At 44.4% G+C, this 18534-nt stretch overlaps 1 protein-coding gene across 1 annotated transcript in view; it reads right to left on the bottom strand.

Moving 5' to 3' along the window:
- The window catches only part of rhbdl1 (rhomboid, veinlet-like 1), a gene marked incomplete at both ends in the record, with an annotated part of 122703 nt that extends 104575 nt beyond the window's left edge, over positions 1–18128 (bottom strand). The window contains one exon of the mRNA XM_080747658.1: positions 18090–18128. Coding sequence (XP_080603784.1) covers positions 18090–18128 — 39 coding nt within the window. The remainder of the gene's footprint in view (positions 1–18089) is intronic.
- Between the last annotated feature and the right edge of the window lie 406 nt (positions 18129–18534).

Below are 18534 nucleotides of genomic sequence, written 5' to 3'. Positions count from 1 at the left end.
TATGTCAAGTTTATTCTCCTCAAAAAAATTACCGACAGTACAAAAGCAGGGCCCTTGGCCAATGAGGAGCAGCGTTCTTGGTGACATCATCACCACCAACAAGTGTGGACCTGATATGAATAACGACAACACGTGCCTCGAGACCAGTATGTTACATCAGTATGTTATACCAAAACTTAATAGACCAAGGTTATTCTCCTCTAAAGAAATTACAATGACAGTACGAGCCTTAGCCAATGAGGAGCAGCCAATCCTTGTGCCCATACATGGTGTTCCATGCGAGCCCACACTGTTTCGTAGGAACAGTATTTCTAGTGATACTTGATAACTTCTGTCTTTAATTGGCACCTTTTACTGCCGATCTTAACTACAGACACTGTTTTCTGGCAAATTAAACATAGTGTATTGAATTTGCATGAGATGATAAAATAAGCGAAAACATCTGTCCATTTTGTGTGCCGGTTCTCTGCATTTCGGCATCTTTGCTGCTGCTCTGGAAGATTGCACACAGTTTTCCCTTCCTGGATGATTATTCATGTAATAGTAATGTAACTAGGCTAGAGATAAGATAATAACTTCATTCTGTCTAAGTAGGATATATATTTTGTATTTCTTCGATTGATCGATTTATTGGTGGGCCAAAATTGTGCTATATGGGGCCAGTTTGAGTATCACTGGTCTAGGATGCTTGGCGTGTTGTCCAGCAGGCATGTGCACAGACTGCACACAGACATCAAAGGGGGCTTGAGCCCCTGCCCTTTTATCTGTCTGTAAAAACGGCCCTTTCCAGACCATAAATGCAGTTTTTACTATGGTGAAAGAAATGCAAATGGCCCTCTTTCCATGCATACCTGAAGGCAGCATTCAATAGAATTGCCTTGTCCAAACTCTCCTGAACTTGAATGCAGCATCTTATGTTGAAAGAATGTCCCCCTCGGTGTAGAAATCCATGCCATTACGCCACACCTCCAGTACTGACTTGGTTATGCTTAGTTCGGTGTGGTTTCACACACCGAAAATAGCCGACCTCCAAGCTCAACAACGCGTCGCAGCGCGACGCGTTTGTGAGCTTGGAGGTCGGCTATTTTCGGTGTTTCCACCAAAAGGCCCTTTTGGAAATTCCAGCCCCTGCCTCTCTAACATTCTCTGCACGCCCCTGTTGTCCAAGGTGTCATTAAGAAGGGAGCGAGGGGGGTGCAGGCTGCAGGGGCTGATCATATAATGGAGGTAAGGGGGGGGGGGGGGGGGGGGGGGGGGGGGGGGGCATGCCCTTGATTAACCTGCAGGTCATCCATCGCCAGTGTTTTAATTGGATGCATGCAGCAACTGGAAGCCAGGGTAGGGAGCGACAGAGAGACAGAGAGAGAGAGACAGAGAGAGAGAGAGAGACAGAGACAGAGAGAGAGAGAGACAGAGAGAGAGAGAACTTAATATCTAGCCAGAAAGGGCAGAAGGGCAGATTAATATTTCTCAGAGTAACACACACACACACTCGGGGCACAGAGGGAATATAAATGCACAGGGTGCTTTGCCTGCCGTTCTGTGTGTCATCTAACCTGCCCCCCGCCCCCCCCCCCCCTGCGCTCTTTTTAACCCCTGCTTCCTTCCCCGCAGTGTCTCTCAGTCAGGGGTGTCACAAGGGGTGGGGAAAAGTGGGACTGAGTTACCAGGGCCCAAGGTGGAGGGCCCTTCATTATTTTATACGTTGGCTATTGAAAAATAGCAGATATACAAGCTCACAGCGCGGCACCGAGTGCCGCGCTGCGAGCTTGTAGATCTGCTATTTTTTGAAAAGTCGTGAAAATGTGTGCAAATCTTTGAATACATGTGTTTTTTTAAGCGAACTTTTGTAACTCAAATCTTGATTCTGGGGGGGTCCCTGGAACTAAATATTTTGAGATGGGGGTCCGTGGCCATATGCATACCATTTTGGGGGTCCTTCACATGAAAAGGTTCGAGCAGCACTGACATACAGAAACAGTTATGTTTTTCAAAAACCTTAGAAGACTTGCACAAATGTTCAAAAATAGCAGATCTACAAGCTCACAGCGCGGCACTCGGTGCCGCACTGTGAGCTTGTAGATCTGCTATTTTTCAATAGTTAAAGCACAAAATAATGTAATTGTGCGGGGCCCGCAGTGAATCCTCGTACCCAGGGCCCAGAATTTGGTGCGACACCTCTGCTCTCGGTCTATCAGAGGTCTGGGAGACTGTGACACACTCCGGCGCTGCTCCGCATCCACTTTGCCCGCGCCGCGGCGGAGGAGACGGATTCCGATTCAGACAGATTCTAAATGCGCCGCTGGCGCGGTCGGGGGAGGGGGTGGGCTGACAGGAGGGGGAACACGGAGGTACATGGGGGGACGTGCGATCACTGTCAGCGCCCATATGTCAGCTCATCGCTAGCTTATAACGTTATACACGGCAGCCAGCCGTTTGCACTCATTCACAGACATTAACAGAAGCTCAGACGCGCGTTATGTACGCGCTGCCAAATGCTAGCACCATAGCACGACGTAGACCCGTAAGAAAGATAAGTGGATACATTATGCTGTCTTTCGGAGAGTGATTTTGGGCCATGTTGTCTCCTTTCTCCCAAGTTTCAGATTTGTATGTGTTTTTCCATAAAGTAAAGCCCTGCTTCATCATACAAGACTGTCGCACTAGTGAAAATAGCAGATCTACAAGCACACAACGCCTCGCGGTGTGTGCTTGCAGATCGGCTATTTTCACTATTTTAAATATGTTTTTCAAAACGACGAATACAAAACGAACGGTTTTGGACATACAAGTTTTAAACCCGAACCTTTGCTGCGACGTACGCGATCGGACGATCCCTAATGTTGCATGGTAAAAAAAAAAAAAAAAATGTTTTGGTCTCCTGCTGATGGGTACATTACCCACGCGGGAGACTGTCTGTCCACAACGTGGGGGGGAGGGGGGGGGGGGGGGCACTCGCTGCAGCCAGTTTAGGGATTATCAATTAGCGAGGATGAGATAGGGCCGGGGGGTAATTAACTGGAAAGAAATATAGCCGAAACCGACATTTAGAACCCAATAACCGACGTAAACCGAGAAATGATAGTGATATCGATTTGAACCCCAGAGACGAACGAACGCCGGCCTCGCTGGTCCTTTGCTGGTCATACCGGTTGTTATTTTAAAAAATTAAAAATAAAAACAGGATGCAGGTAGGAGTGGGGAGAGACGTGGAAAGCATGAAAAAACACTGAAAGATAGACAGTGAGTGAGACAGTGAGTGAGAGAGAGAGAGAGAGAGAGAGAGAGAGAGAGGGAGACGAAACAGAGAAAAAGACGGGGGGGTGGGGGGCGGTTACTGATGCCGATCCAAGGCTGGCGAGGGACGACGAGGTGACAAGCTGCATGCGTTGCCATGGTGACCGACTGCATGCTTGTCGTCGCTTTCTTTTGCTGTGTGTTTTTTTCCCACTCTTTCCATTTCTCCCTTTTTTTAATCAGAGAGGAAGGAGACAAAATGGAACATAAGGGACTTGTGCGTCTGTTTCTGTGTGTGTGTGTGTGTGTGGGGGGGGGGGGGGGTAAAGACACACAGACAGACAGACAGACAGACAGACAGACAGACGGCTGGGAGAGTCTACCAGAATATGCAGACATAGGCCTACACATATGAGACGTGAGGCATGAGTAAAAAACAAAAAACAAAAAGGCGAACAAGGTGGTAACAAACAGCTGAAAGGAAGCGTTTGGTATGTTACAGTAGGACCGATGACGAGACGTGAGACGGGAGTAGGGATGGAATGATAAACATTTCATATCACGATGATTGTGACAAAGAAATCACGATTTGCGATATTATCACGATAAAAGACATTTGATAGAGAGTGAAAAAATCACACTCGTGTGAACTGAGCGGTGGAGGCTGCGTGCGCGTGTGTGTGTGTGTGTGTGTGTGTGTGTGTGTGTGTGTGTGTGTGTGTGTGTGTGTGTGTGTGTGTGTGTGCGGGCGTGAATGTGAGTGTGAATGTGAATGTGTGTGAGTGTGCCTGGCCTCAGTGGCCTGAACAGCAGCGCCCCTCCCTTAACATGTGTGGTCAAAAAAGGTACTTCAGGCTACAGACAGACAGACAGACAGACAGACAGACACACACACACACACGGATACACACACGGCCACGCTATGGAGACGGTGTGACCACCGCTCAAAAAGACTATCAAGTACGTATATTCTAAGTTGCTTTTACCAATTATAGAGGGTTTAAAGGAGTAGTTCACCCCCAAAATGACCTGCTTTCTATTGATTACGCACGCCATGGAGACTTGAGTTGAATCATATTTTAGTTTAATGGTGCATTCCTAAGACAAAAAATGTGTTACAATAAATTTAGCCCCATTGATTCTGGATGGGGACCCGAATGCATTTGGGTCCCTATCCGGAATCAATGGGGGTAAATTCACTATAATCAATTGTTTGTCTTAGGAATGCGACAAATACAAAAAAATATTATTGAACTCAAGACTCCATGGCGTGAGTAATCAATAGAAAAAGTCATTTTGGGGGTGAACTACTCCTTTAAGTGGTACCGGATATGCAGCTCGAGCAAATAAAAGGTGAATTGATCCCAGTGCATGACGGAGGACGATATCGCGATAAATGTAATCTCCACGATACGATTATCATGAGTGTTTTTTATCACGATAAACGATAATATGGCGTATCATCCCATCCCTAGACGGGAGGTGAATGTGTGGGGGAGTGAAGACAGACCACAGACAGTCTGGCGTTCTGGGCGGACGGGCGGACGGACGGACGGACGGACGGACGGACGGAGGGAGGGAGGGAGGGGGCGAACAGGGGCGTCGCACCAAATTCTGGGATCTGGGTACAAGGATTCACTGCGGGCCCCCCACGAATGTTCTTCATAGGGGGAGGGGGTTTAACCCATGGGAACTCATTATTAGGCATTATTTGGTGCTTTAACTATTGAAAAATAGCCGGACTACAAGCTCACAGCGCGGCAACTTTGAAAAATCGTGAACATTTGTGGAAGTCTTTGAATATTTCAAATCCTTCCAAGGTTTTTTGAAAAGAAATTGTTTCTATGTTAGTGGTGCTCAAACGTTTTCACGTGAAGGACCCCCAAAATGATATGTATTTGGCCACGGACCCCCATCTCAAAATATTTAGTCACAGGGAATCCTGGGAAGCAAAAAAGTTACAAATGTTCGCTTAAAAAAAAAACATACATAACATTCAAAGACACACATTTTCACAACTTTTCAAAAATAGCAGATCTACAAGCTCGCAGCGCGGCACTCGGTGCCGCGCTGTGAGCTTGTATATCTGCTATTTTTCAACAGCTAAAGTATAAAATAATTAAGGCCCCCCTCCACCTTGGGCCCTAGTAACTCAGTCCCACTTTTCCCCCACCTTGTGACGCCCCTGGGAGCGGAGCAGAGTGCAGGGGAGTAGGAGGGAGAAGGAGGAAGAAGGGGTGGACTGCTGCTGACTACAGGGGGAATGATGGCGGTATTAACCCCCACGACCTCCATTACTGGCGCTGGAGAGTGCACAGCCACTGCCACAGTACCCAGACCAGCACGCTGCTTGGGCAATTAACTGAAGAGGTATCCAAACCAGGGGCGTCAATTGGGTATGGCAGGGGCATGCAGCTGCCATACACTGGGTCCAGGGGGGAACATGAAAGTTACTTTTAAATATACATCCATGAATGTCTCTTTGTCTATCTGTTCTGGTTATTATGCTGTTAAATTACAGTGAAATAACTACAAATGCAAAATTTAACAAAATGGTCACTTTAATAGAGCAGGAGAGGGGGGTTTAGCCTTGGTCAGGAGGAGGAGATGGGCAGTGATTTGGCCACCACTGCCGACCCGGCCATCAGGAGGGTGTTGTGGTTTGCGGGTCGAAACACCTTATGATCGATGGTTACCACCTGAAGACATCAAATTTTCCTGGCCAAGGCTACATTCACCAAACGTGAATGGAGGAGAAGCATCGTTAGATGTAATTATAATCACAAGGTATTATAATGATATTCTCCTCACTTGTATTCTCCCCATCTTGACAAAATGGTACAGGTGCAATTCATTATTGTTAATTGTGGCAGGTTTACTAACATGCCACATTTAGCTGCACTTGAACAACCGTTCCAGGCTGCCATATCCAGCCCAAGAAACCGTAGAAACGGGGAAAAAAATAAAATGTACTTTTTAAAATAAATGTATCATGCCTGTTGCTAAGGTATGGCAACATGACTGGTGTCTTGCACGCGCGCCTTCATGTTGCCATACCTTAGCTTTTTCTGAACTGACGCCACTGATCCAAACCGATATCTAGTGGCTACTAACCGACTTGCTCTTGCTCATGTACTTCTAGTAGGTTAAAGGGATAGTCCCCCCCTCCCCCATTTATTTTCTCTATCGATTACTCACCCCATGGGAGACTTGAATTCATGGATATTTTTAGATTTTTATTTATTTTCAAATGAAGCATTTAAGGCAATAAAGTGGTACAATAATATAGGAGTAGCAGCTTCTTTTGTACAAACATCAAACATACAACAGTGATACAAGGATTGCATTTTCGCCCAAAACAACAATACAAAATATAGGATAAAGAAAATAGGTTGTTACAGTTTTTGTAGCATTCCTAGGCCAATAATTTGATGTCCAACAGTGGTTCCCTATGGAGACACAAAGACCCAGCTGCTTTGTTCCCTATATGGAGACACAAAGAGTCCTAATTATTGGCTTAGGAAGAATGCAACAAAAAAACTAAAAGATATCCATGAGTGAGTTGTTGGCTGATTTACCACTGTTTCAGGGTTGTGGCAGCAACAACCCAACAACCCACGACCCTCGAATGGTAAATTGCTTTTCTACCACTTCTACCATATAAATGAAAGAAAACACAGTTGTAACTTGCAAGGTTATTTAGTTATACAACTGCAACACAACAGTGGTCGGGGTCTATGAGGCCAACTCAAGGCTGTTGACTGATTTACCACCGTTTTATGCCAATCAGAATCCAGTATCTGAACATGTGACCACAAAAAAGTGGTAGAAAAAGTCTTTTGGGGGGTGAACTATCCCTGGACCCTTTAATGATCAAGATGTAGGTTTGTAAAATGTCATGTATATCAACAAATCAACGCAAAATATCATATCGGCCAACCCCCAGGGGTGATTCCATGTGGGAGGGGCCGGGACGAGACCCTTTCCTGGGCGCATGCTGCTGCATGCACCCTCACAGATTCAAGCACAGCCATTGGGCTGTAAGTTAATACTTTGTTGCTTGTCGTGGACCAAACCTAGCAGATCTAAAAGTGAGCTTCTAGATCGCCCATTTCCAGTGTGCGAAGCCATTGTATGACAGAGCATGAATTAAGACTCAAACGGGCGTGCACGTTGCCGCTGTTGAACGGCGAACAATGAGGCCTCGCTATGCAGAGCAAGGCATGACACAAAGAACGCGTCTCAGTGATACAGCACTGAATTACGATATTAGCTGGTTGTTGATGTGATGCAACATAATGGTATAGGATCGACACGAGTCAGACGATCATAAGCTAGGGTGTCTGAGGCAGAATAGTTGTAGTTATGGGGCTTCTGTGTGTGTGTGTGTGTGTGTGTGTGTGTGTGTGTGTGTGTTGAAGCACCATACAGTAGCTGTATCAAAGCTTGAGCATGACCCCGTATCAAATAGGGATGGGACGATACGCAATATTATCGTTTATCGTGACAAGAGATTTAATTTATCGTGATATCCTCCGTCGTGCACTGGGATCAATTCACCTTTTATTTGCCGAGCTGCATATCCGGTACCACCATAATTGGTAAAAGGTACTTATAATATACGTAGTTGATAGTCTTTTTTTTCTCTCTCTATCAAATGTCCTTGCCAAAAAATTGCCGATCTACAAGCTCAGTGAGACATTTTTTGGCAAAGGGATTTTGATTTCTGCGATTTCTTTTGTCACAATAATCGTGATATGAAATGTTCATATCGTCTCATCCCTAGTGTCAAATACTGTACAGCCAACAATGTAGATAACTGTCTAGAGTCTAAGGCAGCTGTTCCGGGGACCACCAGTGGTCCTAGAGGGGGTTCCAGGTGGTCCCCAGCTAAATGATGGAGAGTTGTTAACCAAATGGACCCTTATCATTTAGATCTTTAACTCTTGAAAGTGTAAAATGAAACCAAATGGACCCTTACACAATTAGAGAATGTAGAATAATTGTTATTGTGATCAACGTTTGCCTGTTGTCTCTCCTATGGCACCAACAACAATACAGCGGAGGTCCGCTGCTCTTTTAATGGACCTTGATGTGAAAAAGGTTGAAAAGCAGTGGTCCAAGGCATTTTAAATAGAACAACAAATGAAGTACTATAATTAGTGTGCCAGTTTAATTATAGCGTCTGAGTAGTAGTTATAGGCTGTGTGTGTCGAGTAGAAGCAACGTAGCCAACAATTGCGAGAGCATCAGACGAACCTGGTGCAGCTGTGCATACACAGCAGAATCCAGAGTTTTTACTGTATTTCTAAACAAGTTCAACCTGGTATCCGTATGTTGGTCGTGCCACTGTAGGTGAAACTGTGCAAACATTATTTTTCTAAAAAGAAAATAGCTACAAGCTCACAATGCATCACATCATGACGCGTCGACAGGCTATTTTCACACAACACGTAGCAAAATTGGCATAACCCCTTACCCTTTATAGTTATACTTATAATTCAGGCCGGGAACACATTTTAGTGTATTACAGTACATGTACAGTATGTAGCAACATATTCGTTTTTGTAGGCTAATTTTTGAATAATATTGTTTTTCAGAAATCTTAGGTCAGGCCTAAATGGGTTAAAACGGCCCCGAGTTGCAACTGCACGTAGCCTGCGCTCATTTTTCACTCTACACCAGGGGTCTTCAACAGGGGGTCCGGGACCCCTAGGGGGTCCTCAGAGTTACTACAGGGGGTCCTCCAAATCTTTGTGTGATAGAAGCTTTTTTTCCCCCCCCTTTTCTATATTAACCACTTGAACCTAGCGTCCATATTCTGAGAACTGTAACTAAAAATAGCAGATCTACAAGCTCACAACGCTTTGTGAGGCGTTGTGAGCTTGTAGATCGGCTATTTTTGGCAAAGGTTTCGTGTAGAGGGGAAAAAGAGCAGACCAAGTACAGAGCGAAAGGTCAAGTTTATTAAGTATTGACGGTTCAAGTTGTTAAATATCTGGAAACACAAATTTACATGAACCCAAAATACACTGATGATTGTGCTGTCAAACAATGAAACTATACGGTATCTATGGATTGTAGGGGGTCCCTGCTTCATCTCTCTCTCTCTCTCGACTAAGGGGTCCTTGGCCTGAAAACATTGAAGACCCCTGCTCTACACCAAATCTCTTTGCCATTTTTTGGGAGGGTGAACATCCCCCCCCCCCCCCCAGAAAAGGGATTGCAGGGGTTCCAAGTGATTGACTGGTTATTGGTTAACTGCGTCTAGGTGCAATGGCCGTGACTGGGCTTGGTGTAATAGGTGCAATGTGACCTAGAGACTGCCCTGTGAATGATGCCTCCTGCCCTAGGGTCCCACTGCTGTTCTACACACAACTGGGTCACTCTCGCCATAATTATCACAATGCATTTTCTGCTCTGCTGCTGCAAACATCCCACTGGCAGCCCTGCAACCGTTTCCACCAGACGGCAGACATCGTTTACTCTCTTTGAGGTAGGGCATTCACCAAATATTCGAAAATCAAAGTCACTATTCGACGTTGTTCACCGAAGTCGAATATTCGCTTATTTTTATTTTCTCTTTGAAAAATATATAGTTTATAAAGCTTGGCTAGATAGGAAGTCATAAGAATGAGTTGTCAATGCCCCTGGTGGATGAATTTGTTAATGCTCTATACCAGGGGTTCTCAAACCTTTTTAGGCCATGACCCCCAAAATAAACATATTTGAACAGGGGACCCCCACCCTGACAAGCACTTAGAATAGTATAAATATTGTGAAAATGGCAGATCTACATGCTCACAACACCTCACAACGCCTCGAGGCGTTGTGAGCATGTAGATCGGCTATTTTCACAATGTTCGCCTCTTGCTTACTTAATATTTGACAGTTTGGCCAGTCCTGTCGAATATTCGAATACTTTGAGGTTGAATAATTAGAATACTAAAAATCACTATTCGTGAATGCCCTACTTTGCGGTAGTGCTGATTTTGACAGCAAATTTTTATTTTGTTTTAGTCAGTCTTGACTAAAATGTAATTTTGTTTTAGTCGTATTTTAGTCACCTTGAATGTTTTAGTCAAGTTTTAGTCGACTAAATCTACAGTTGTATAAAATGTATTTTTCCTGATTTTACACTTTGTTGCACTTCAACACTTGAGCGCAACCAAACATCAGTTGTCTTTTTGTACTGGATCTCTTCTCCACTAGTCCCTCCCTGACATTCTAGTCTAGTTTTTTATTTGTTGCCAAAATAGACAGTACATTTAGTCACTTTTAGTCATCATCGCATAGTTTTTGTTTAGTTTTCATTTAGTCAGTGAAAAAGGGTAGCCGGCGAACATTCTTAGTCATAGTTTTAGTCGACGCGGTACTGTTGGAGATTATTGCAGAGGTCCTTTCCCAGCCGTTTCGTCTTGATGCAAGTAGAACACCTCATGACATCTCCTCCTGACATGTATACAGGTATGCGGTCAGTAGTGTCTAAACCAGGCTGCCTTCAACGTTTTCAGGCCAGGGACCCCTAGGTTGAGAGAGAGATGAAGCAGGGACCCCCACAACCTGCTTCCATATAGTTTCATCTTTTGACAGCACAATCATCAGTGCATTTTGGAATCATGTAAATCTGTGTTTTCAGATATTTAACCACTTTGAACCTTCAATACTTAAAAAAAAAACTTGACATTTCACTCTGTACTTAGTCTGCTCTTTTCCCCCTCTACACCAAAGCTCTTTGCCGAAAATAGCCGATCTACAAGCTCACAAGCTTGAAGATCTGCTATTTTTGGCTAAAGTTCTCCGAATATGGACGCTAGGGTTCAAGTGGTTAATATACTGTAAAAGATTTGAAAAAAAAAGGTTTCTATCACACAAGATTTGGAGGACCCTCTATAGCAACAGGGGGTCCGGGACCCCTAGGGGTTAGTTTAGACCCCTGGTCTAAACCAACGGGCGGGAAAGCATTCCTCGGATATATATAACAGATCAATGCGGATCAGTATCATCTGGTGATGAAAGAGGAAGGTGCAGAGGAGACTCCTCCTCCTCTTGACAATGCGAGAGTCTTCATGGGGTAGTCAGATAAGAGGAGAATGACATGAGGGCTGAGATATTCACTGACTAATGACCGCACGACTCCACTGATGGCGCTTGCATGTAGCAGGGATGGGACGATAAGCGATATTATCGTTTATCGTGATAAATAACACTCACGATAATCGTAACGTGGAGATTTAATTTATGGTGATATCGTCCTCCGTCATGCACTGGGATCAATTCACCCTTTATTTGCCGAGCTGCATATCCGGTACCACTTAAACCCTTGGTAAAAGGTACTTATAATATACGCACTTGATACAGTCTTTTTTTCTCACACTATCAAATGTCTTTGCCAAAAAATAGCCGATCTACAAGCTCACAACGCGGCGCGTTGCGACGTGTTGTGAGCTTGTAGATTTGCAATTTTTTTGCAAATGTTCCGCCCCAGGATAATGGATTTTGATTATCGCGATAATATCGTAAATCGTGATTTCTTTTGTCACAATAATCGTGATATGACATTTTCATATCGTCCCATCCCTACTTGCATGACTGTAGAAAGGCAATGACACAGATTATGTGAGTTGCGCGGCGTGTGTGCGCATGTGCGCGCTGTCATCATGAGTGTGCATGTGTGCTTGCATGGGCCAGAAATAGCCTGAGCTCAGCATTTGCTACTTCTTGCAGACAAAGACTAATACTTGTGTATAGCCAGGGGCGTCACACCAAATTCTGGGCCCTGGGTACAAGGATTCACTGCGGGCCCCCCATGAATGTTAACTATTGAAAAATAGCAGATATACAAGCTCACAGCGCGGCACCGAGTGCCGCGCTGCGAGCTTGTAGATCTGCTATTTTTGAAAAATCGTGAAAATGTGTGCCAAGAAACCTATGTTTCCATGTCAGTGATACTCAAACTTTTTCATGTGAAGGACCCCCCATCTCAAAATATTTAGTTCCAGGGACCCCCCAGAAGCAAAATTTGAGTTACAAATGTTCACTTAAAAAATACATATATTCAAAGATTTGCGCACATGTTCACGACTTTTCAAAAATAGCAGATCTACAAGATCTGCTATTTTTCAATAGCTAAAGTTACTAGGGCCCCTCCACCTTGGGCCCTGGTAACTCAGTCCCACTTTCCTACCCCTTGTGACGCCCCTGTGTGTAGCCACCGCTCTCTCCCAATGTCTCTCGCTCTCTCTCGCTCTCCCTGCAGCATTTTCATGTGTTCCCACCTGAGATCATAAAAACAGTCTCTTCTCCTCTATTGCCTGCAAGGCCAGTGTTAAGAGAGGTTCAAGAGGTTTCCGATTCCAACCCGTTTTGTCAGGTGAACCCATTTCACAATGGAGAGACTGGGTTGACCATGCAGGCATGTATAAGACATCAGAGGGGGCTTTTTTTACCCGTCTGTAAAAAGTGCCCTCTCAAGACCATGAATGCAGTTTTCATTATGGTGAAATTAATGCAAATGCCCTCTTTCCATGCCATATCTGAAGGCAGTATTCAAGAGAATTGCCTTGTCCAAACTCTCCTGAACATCTTATGTTGAAATCAAGAAATGTTTAGAAACCAAGCATCGAAAATAGCCGACCTCCAAGCTCACAACGCGAGCTTGGAGGTCTTTTATTTACGATATTTTCACCAAAAGGCCCTTTTAGAAATGTCAGCCCCTGCCTCTCTAACATTCTTTTCATGCCCTGAACATTCAAAATGCACCGATGTGCTAACATTTTGGCCACAACAAGATGTCAAGAGAAAAATACAAAAGCGACAGCTACAAAACAGCATTGCCTCCTTGGGATTAAGAGAAGTCAAGCTGCAGTTCACTGTTGGCCCCAGAACACTTAAACCCGACCTACACTGCAGACTTTGTTGACTAGAGTTCACCAGCGGCCTATACTAGACCAGTATCTTTGCAGAAAATAGTTCATCTATAAAAAAAAAAGGAGGAAAAAAAGCATTGTGACGTGTTGTGAGCTTGTCTATCTGCTATTGTTCGCCCACAGAATAGGGATGCTAAGGTATATGTGGTTACGGTTAAGAGAGCAGTGTTGATTTCGTCGACTAAAACTATGACGAAAAATGTTTGTCGACTGCGTTTTTTTCACTGACAAAAACGAAATAAAAACTAAATAAAAAGTACGCTGTGATGACTAAAACTAAGACTAAATATATTGACAATTTCGTCAACAAAATAAAAACGTTAGGGAGGGACTAGTGGAGAAGAGAGTCATTTTATGTTTGGTTGCTCTCAGGTGTTGCGTGCTGAAAATAGCCAATCTACAAGCTCTCAACGCGTCGCAGCGAGCTTGTAGATCGGCTATTTTCAGCACGCAACCAAGTGTAAAATCAGCCACTAACAAGGCCTACCAAAATACATTTTAGTTGACTGAATCAACTGTAGATTTAGTTGCCTAAAATCTTATGATATTTAGTCGACTAAAATTAGACTAAAACTAAAAGACATTGACTATAAATGTTGCATTTATATATGACTAAAACTAAATCAAAATTTGCTGTCAAAAACAACAATGTAAGAGAGGGATGGCAGTTCAAATCCTCTGACCAGTTCTGACAAATGACCAATGCTTCTCCTCCTTCAATACTTGCCCTTGAGCAGAGCACTTAACCACTTAAACCATGTATGGCTGACCAGAGTCCCTCAGGGCTCTAATAGTCCATACTAGTGACTTTTCAGTTCATTTAATATCTGCGCGGAAAATAGCCGCTCACTCGATGCGCTGTGAGCTTGTAGGATGCGGATGCTGGGGTTTAAGCGGTTAACTTTCATTTGCTTCAGTGGAGCTCTATTGCACACTAAAAGCCAGTAGATGCACTAGGCCCCTTGTTTCCCAAACAGTTGGTTGGAACTTGGGACCCATTTGTGGGTCGACTGATTTTTATGGGTCACGACTCACGACTCGAGTAAGAATCGCACCGGTGCGAAGTGAGCGGTGATCACATCGCATGGTATGGTATGGGGTATGGGGGGTGGCATCCGGGCTCCCCCTGAGTTAATGTCGAAGAGTCCTTGAGCAAGACTCTGAACCCCTAGTTGCTCCCGGTGAGCAGGTTGGTGCCTTATGGTTTCCTCCGCCACCGGTGTATGAATGTATGTGTGAATGGGTGAATGTAATGCACAATCTATGTAAAGCGCCTTGGATAAAATCATACGGTAAATACGGTATATACGGTAAATGCACCATTTACCATTTACGGTAATACAGTATCAAACACGACACATGTGCATATCTCCTTGTATGGGCCGTTCTGGCTGTGACATCAGCTTAGTCGATTCCTGCATACTTTCTATAACGTTAGTCTCGTGTGACGTTAGTCTCGTACTGTAAAGCCAGACGTAGAAGCGGTTAGCACCGCTCAAAAATCTAAATTTCTTTTATATAATATATATATTTCAAAAGATTTCAAAAGACAAAGAAATAATTGTATATTTAAAAACTAAAAACAAGCAGATCTAAGAAAATATAAAAAAATATATAATTATATTAAGATAAAAAAAAATCTTTTATATAATATATATATTTCAAAAGATTTCAAAAGACAAAGAAATAATTGTATATTTAAAAACTAAAAACAAGCAGATCTAAGAAAATATAAAAAAAAATATAATTAAGATAAAATAGACGATCTACAAGTTCGCAACTTGTAGATCTGCTCTTTTCACTAGTTTGGGTGCTGGGCAAATGTCTAATCTCTCTTTCAGGTCTGGACCTGGAAGGTTTGGGAGGCAGTGCTCTAGGCAGCCTCCAGGTGAGGAGAGCAGTGTTCACAGCTACATGAAAGTCAGGCCTGGCCTGGCCAGGCTGTCATATCGTTCATGACAGTACAATACTATGCTAAATCTGTTAGCTCCCACTTCATTTTAAATCAATCACCAGACATGGCCGCTGTCATTCTGGTCTGATATAACTATACTAGAATAATATAAAATAAAATACGTATATAACATTTTTGGTAAATAAATATTAGGCTTTACAACTAACGGAAACTGTATTGTGGGTTTATAAAACTAAGTGAAAACATAACAATCATAGGGAAAATGTCCTTAGTTTTCTTCATCGTCAGTATCCAATATTCTAGTCAAAATTAAGTACTGAAACAGCAGATCTACAAGATCACAACCAGCTTGTACATCTGCTATTTTCAATATCCTTCAGAAAGTTCAGAACTTGAATCTCGGTATTACAATAAAAACACTAAAACAACCTGATGGAAGCCGATAAAGGGCCTGAGAGGAGTGCGGCCTGCTCAAGTATGCCAATGAAAACCGTGATCTTTTGAAACATTACTGGCACACGCTGCGCAACCTTAACAATCAATAAGACACGCAGCCATTTACAGCGAGGATATATCGTCTTTATCAGCGGCCTGGAGTCTTGCTATGTAGGGAAAGGGGATATTGACGTGAACAAATCTGCCCCTTTTATTACACATAAAAAATGTATTTCCGAAGAAGCGAGCGTCTCACCAAAGCATCGCTGATGCAAAGAAACTAAATCTCGTTGCCATCACCTGAGCACCTTCAATGAAGCGCTTATAAATGATTCACCAGGCTAGTGGCGTCAGTTCAGAAAAAGCTAAAGGTATGGCAACATGACTGGTGTACCAGTCATGTTGCCATACCTTAACAACAGGCATGATACAGTACATTTATTTTAAGAAATATATTACATTTTCCCCTGTTTCTACGGTTTCTTGGGCTGGATATGGCAGCCTGGAATGGTGCAGCTAAACTTGGCATGTTAGTAAACGTGCAACAATTAACAATAATGAATTGCACCTGTGCAGCTGACCTGGGTATATACCATTTCGTCAAGTGACCATTTTGTCAATTTTTGCATTTGTAGTCATTTCACTGTAATTTAACAACATAATAACCAGCACAGATAGACAAAGAGACATTCATGGTTATATTTAAAGGTAACTTTTATTTTCCTCCCCCTGGACCCAGGGTATGGCAGCTGCATACCCCTGCCATACCCAATGGACGCCCCTGCACCAGGCCTGAATGCCGGCCAGGAGGGTTTGGAAAAACCACCACCGTGACCATAGTGCACCATCTCACCCCATTGATATTCACTCTATAGAGCCTGAATCAGGCCTCCTGCACTTCATACGAACACACAAACAACAACAAAAATAATGCATGCGTGCACAGATTCGGGCTCATCCCCACACACATGCACACGTCTGCCCTCGCCTCTTAAGTCTGTTGATCAATGTTTTGCTGATAGGCCACTCGTGACCTCCGCCGGGCCCTGCAAGCAGGTAATCAATTCCTCTCTCGGTCGGGGAATGATTGCACAATCTATCTGCCAATCTGCCTGAACCCCCTGTGGACCAGTGTATCATCAAGACCACAGATAGATTACCCGCAAGACGGCCAAGAAATGAATAAGGGATATGAAACGGGGGCTGGCTGGATTCTCTCCAAGGCAGGTATATCGTCGTTGTCGGGTGGAAACCTTGCATGTCCAAGACCGTTCGCTTTGTATTTATCATTTAAAAGAAAATGAACGAAACTAGTGAAAATAGCTGATCTACAAGCACACAACCGCGAGGCGTTGTGTGCTTGTAGATCGGCTGTTTTCACTACTTTTGTGCGACGGCCTTGTATGATGAAGCAGGGATTTGCTTTGCGAAAAAAATGTACAAATGTGAAACTTGGAGATACGAGGTGTCTCTGCCCGACAGTGACGATATAGTATACACACATTTGGGCGAGCAATCCTGTCCGCTGGGGAACGGTATCTGAAGAGAGACGCGTTCTCACTTTGCATAAACAGGCAGCTGCTGCCTTCTTCTAACACGGCTTTTTGGTCTGCTGCTTTTGGAGATTGGCAGACTAAAAAAAAGGTACATTTAGAGAGTCCTGGATTCTCTTCGGTTTCGCCACAAAATATATCTACACGGCCAGAAGTCTCTTTGATATACCAGAAGTGAAAAAAGACACCCTTTTCGCTGATCATCTAAACTAGCAATAAAGGGCATTCAATGCCACACGTGAAAATGAGGACGACAAAAGAAGTTCAAAGCCCCTGAACAGCCTCCTTTCTTGAGCTTTGGAGGCTTTGCCAAGGTCTGCCTTGAAACCAGGATACAACAGCGACATTCTGTGCTACAGAGATGGCAAGCAGAGTGAAAACAACTATGATGCCAAAACATGGAACAGTCTCCATTGGATGCAAATAGGTATTTCCAATATCTTTCACTGACACACACACACACACACACACACACACACACACACACACACACACACACACACACACACACACACACACACACACACACACACACACACACACACACACACACACACACACACACACACACACACACACACACACACACACACACACACACACACACACACACACACACACACACACACACACACACACACACACACACACGATTGAACTCAGTGACCTATACTACTACACAGCACAGCAGAGCATCACACATCATCTGTGATTCTACGTTTTCCCCAACATGCTCTTGCTGTACAGAGATAAAGAATCCATCTATCCATCCATCCATCCATCCATCCATGACAGGACCTATAGTCCAATGTCTGACGGTCCACAGGGGTCAGCACGGTCCGTCATGTTGTCTTACGATCTCAATCAGCCAACACAAACATGACCCCCACAAACATGACTAACATCCTCCCTCAGTCAACGCAGCCCCCCCTAGACTCCATCCCGTCGCAGACAAGACGACGAGAGAGAGAGAGAGAGAGAGAGAGGCTGAGGGGGGGACCGTAACCATAGAAACCTTACCTGCTCTTGTATGAGCTGAAACAAGGAGCTTCTATCCATATACTGGCCAGGGAGCCGCCGAGGACAAGGGCATAGGGAGGAGCGAACGAGGGGTGACGGCGGTGTCGAGGCGAGGACGGATCAGGGGGTGTCGGGGGAGGAGGAGGACGACTCGGGGGTCGAGGAGGCTTTGAACGGGTGCCGAGAGAGAGAGAGAGATGGTGGCGTCGTCAGGCCCCTCCGTGGCGGCGGCGGCTACGTTTCCCCCCCTTTTCTGCCTTGATGGATGGAGAGAGCCCACCGGTGAGCCCCCGACTCCTAGTGGGCCACGGCTCCCCCCCCCCCAACCCCGTATCTCCTTGGCTAGAGCTGTGTCGTGGGAGTGATCAGCCCCCTGGGGGAGTCTATAAGGCTGCCTGTGTGCGTGTATGTATGTGAGCGTGTGTGTGTGTGTGTGTGTGTGTGT

Source organism: Nannobrachium achirus, assembly GCF_963921795.1.
Source record: "Nannobrachium achirus genome assembly, chromosome: 18".
NCBI lineage: Eukaryota > Metazoa > Chordata > Actinopteri > Myctophiformes > Myctophidae > Nannobrachium > Nannobrachium achirus.
The sequence above is the reverse complement of the archived record's forward strand: the minus strand, read 5'-3'. Positions and strand labels throughout refer to the sequence as shown.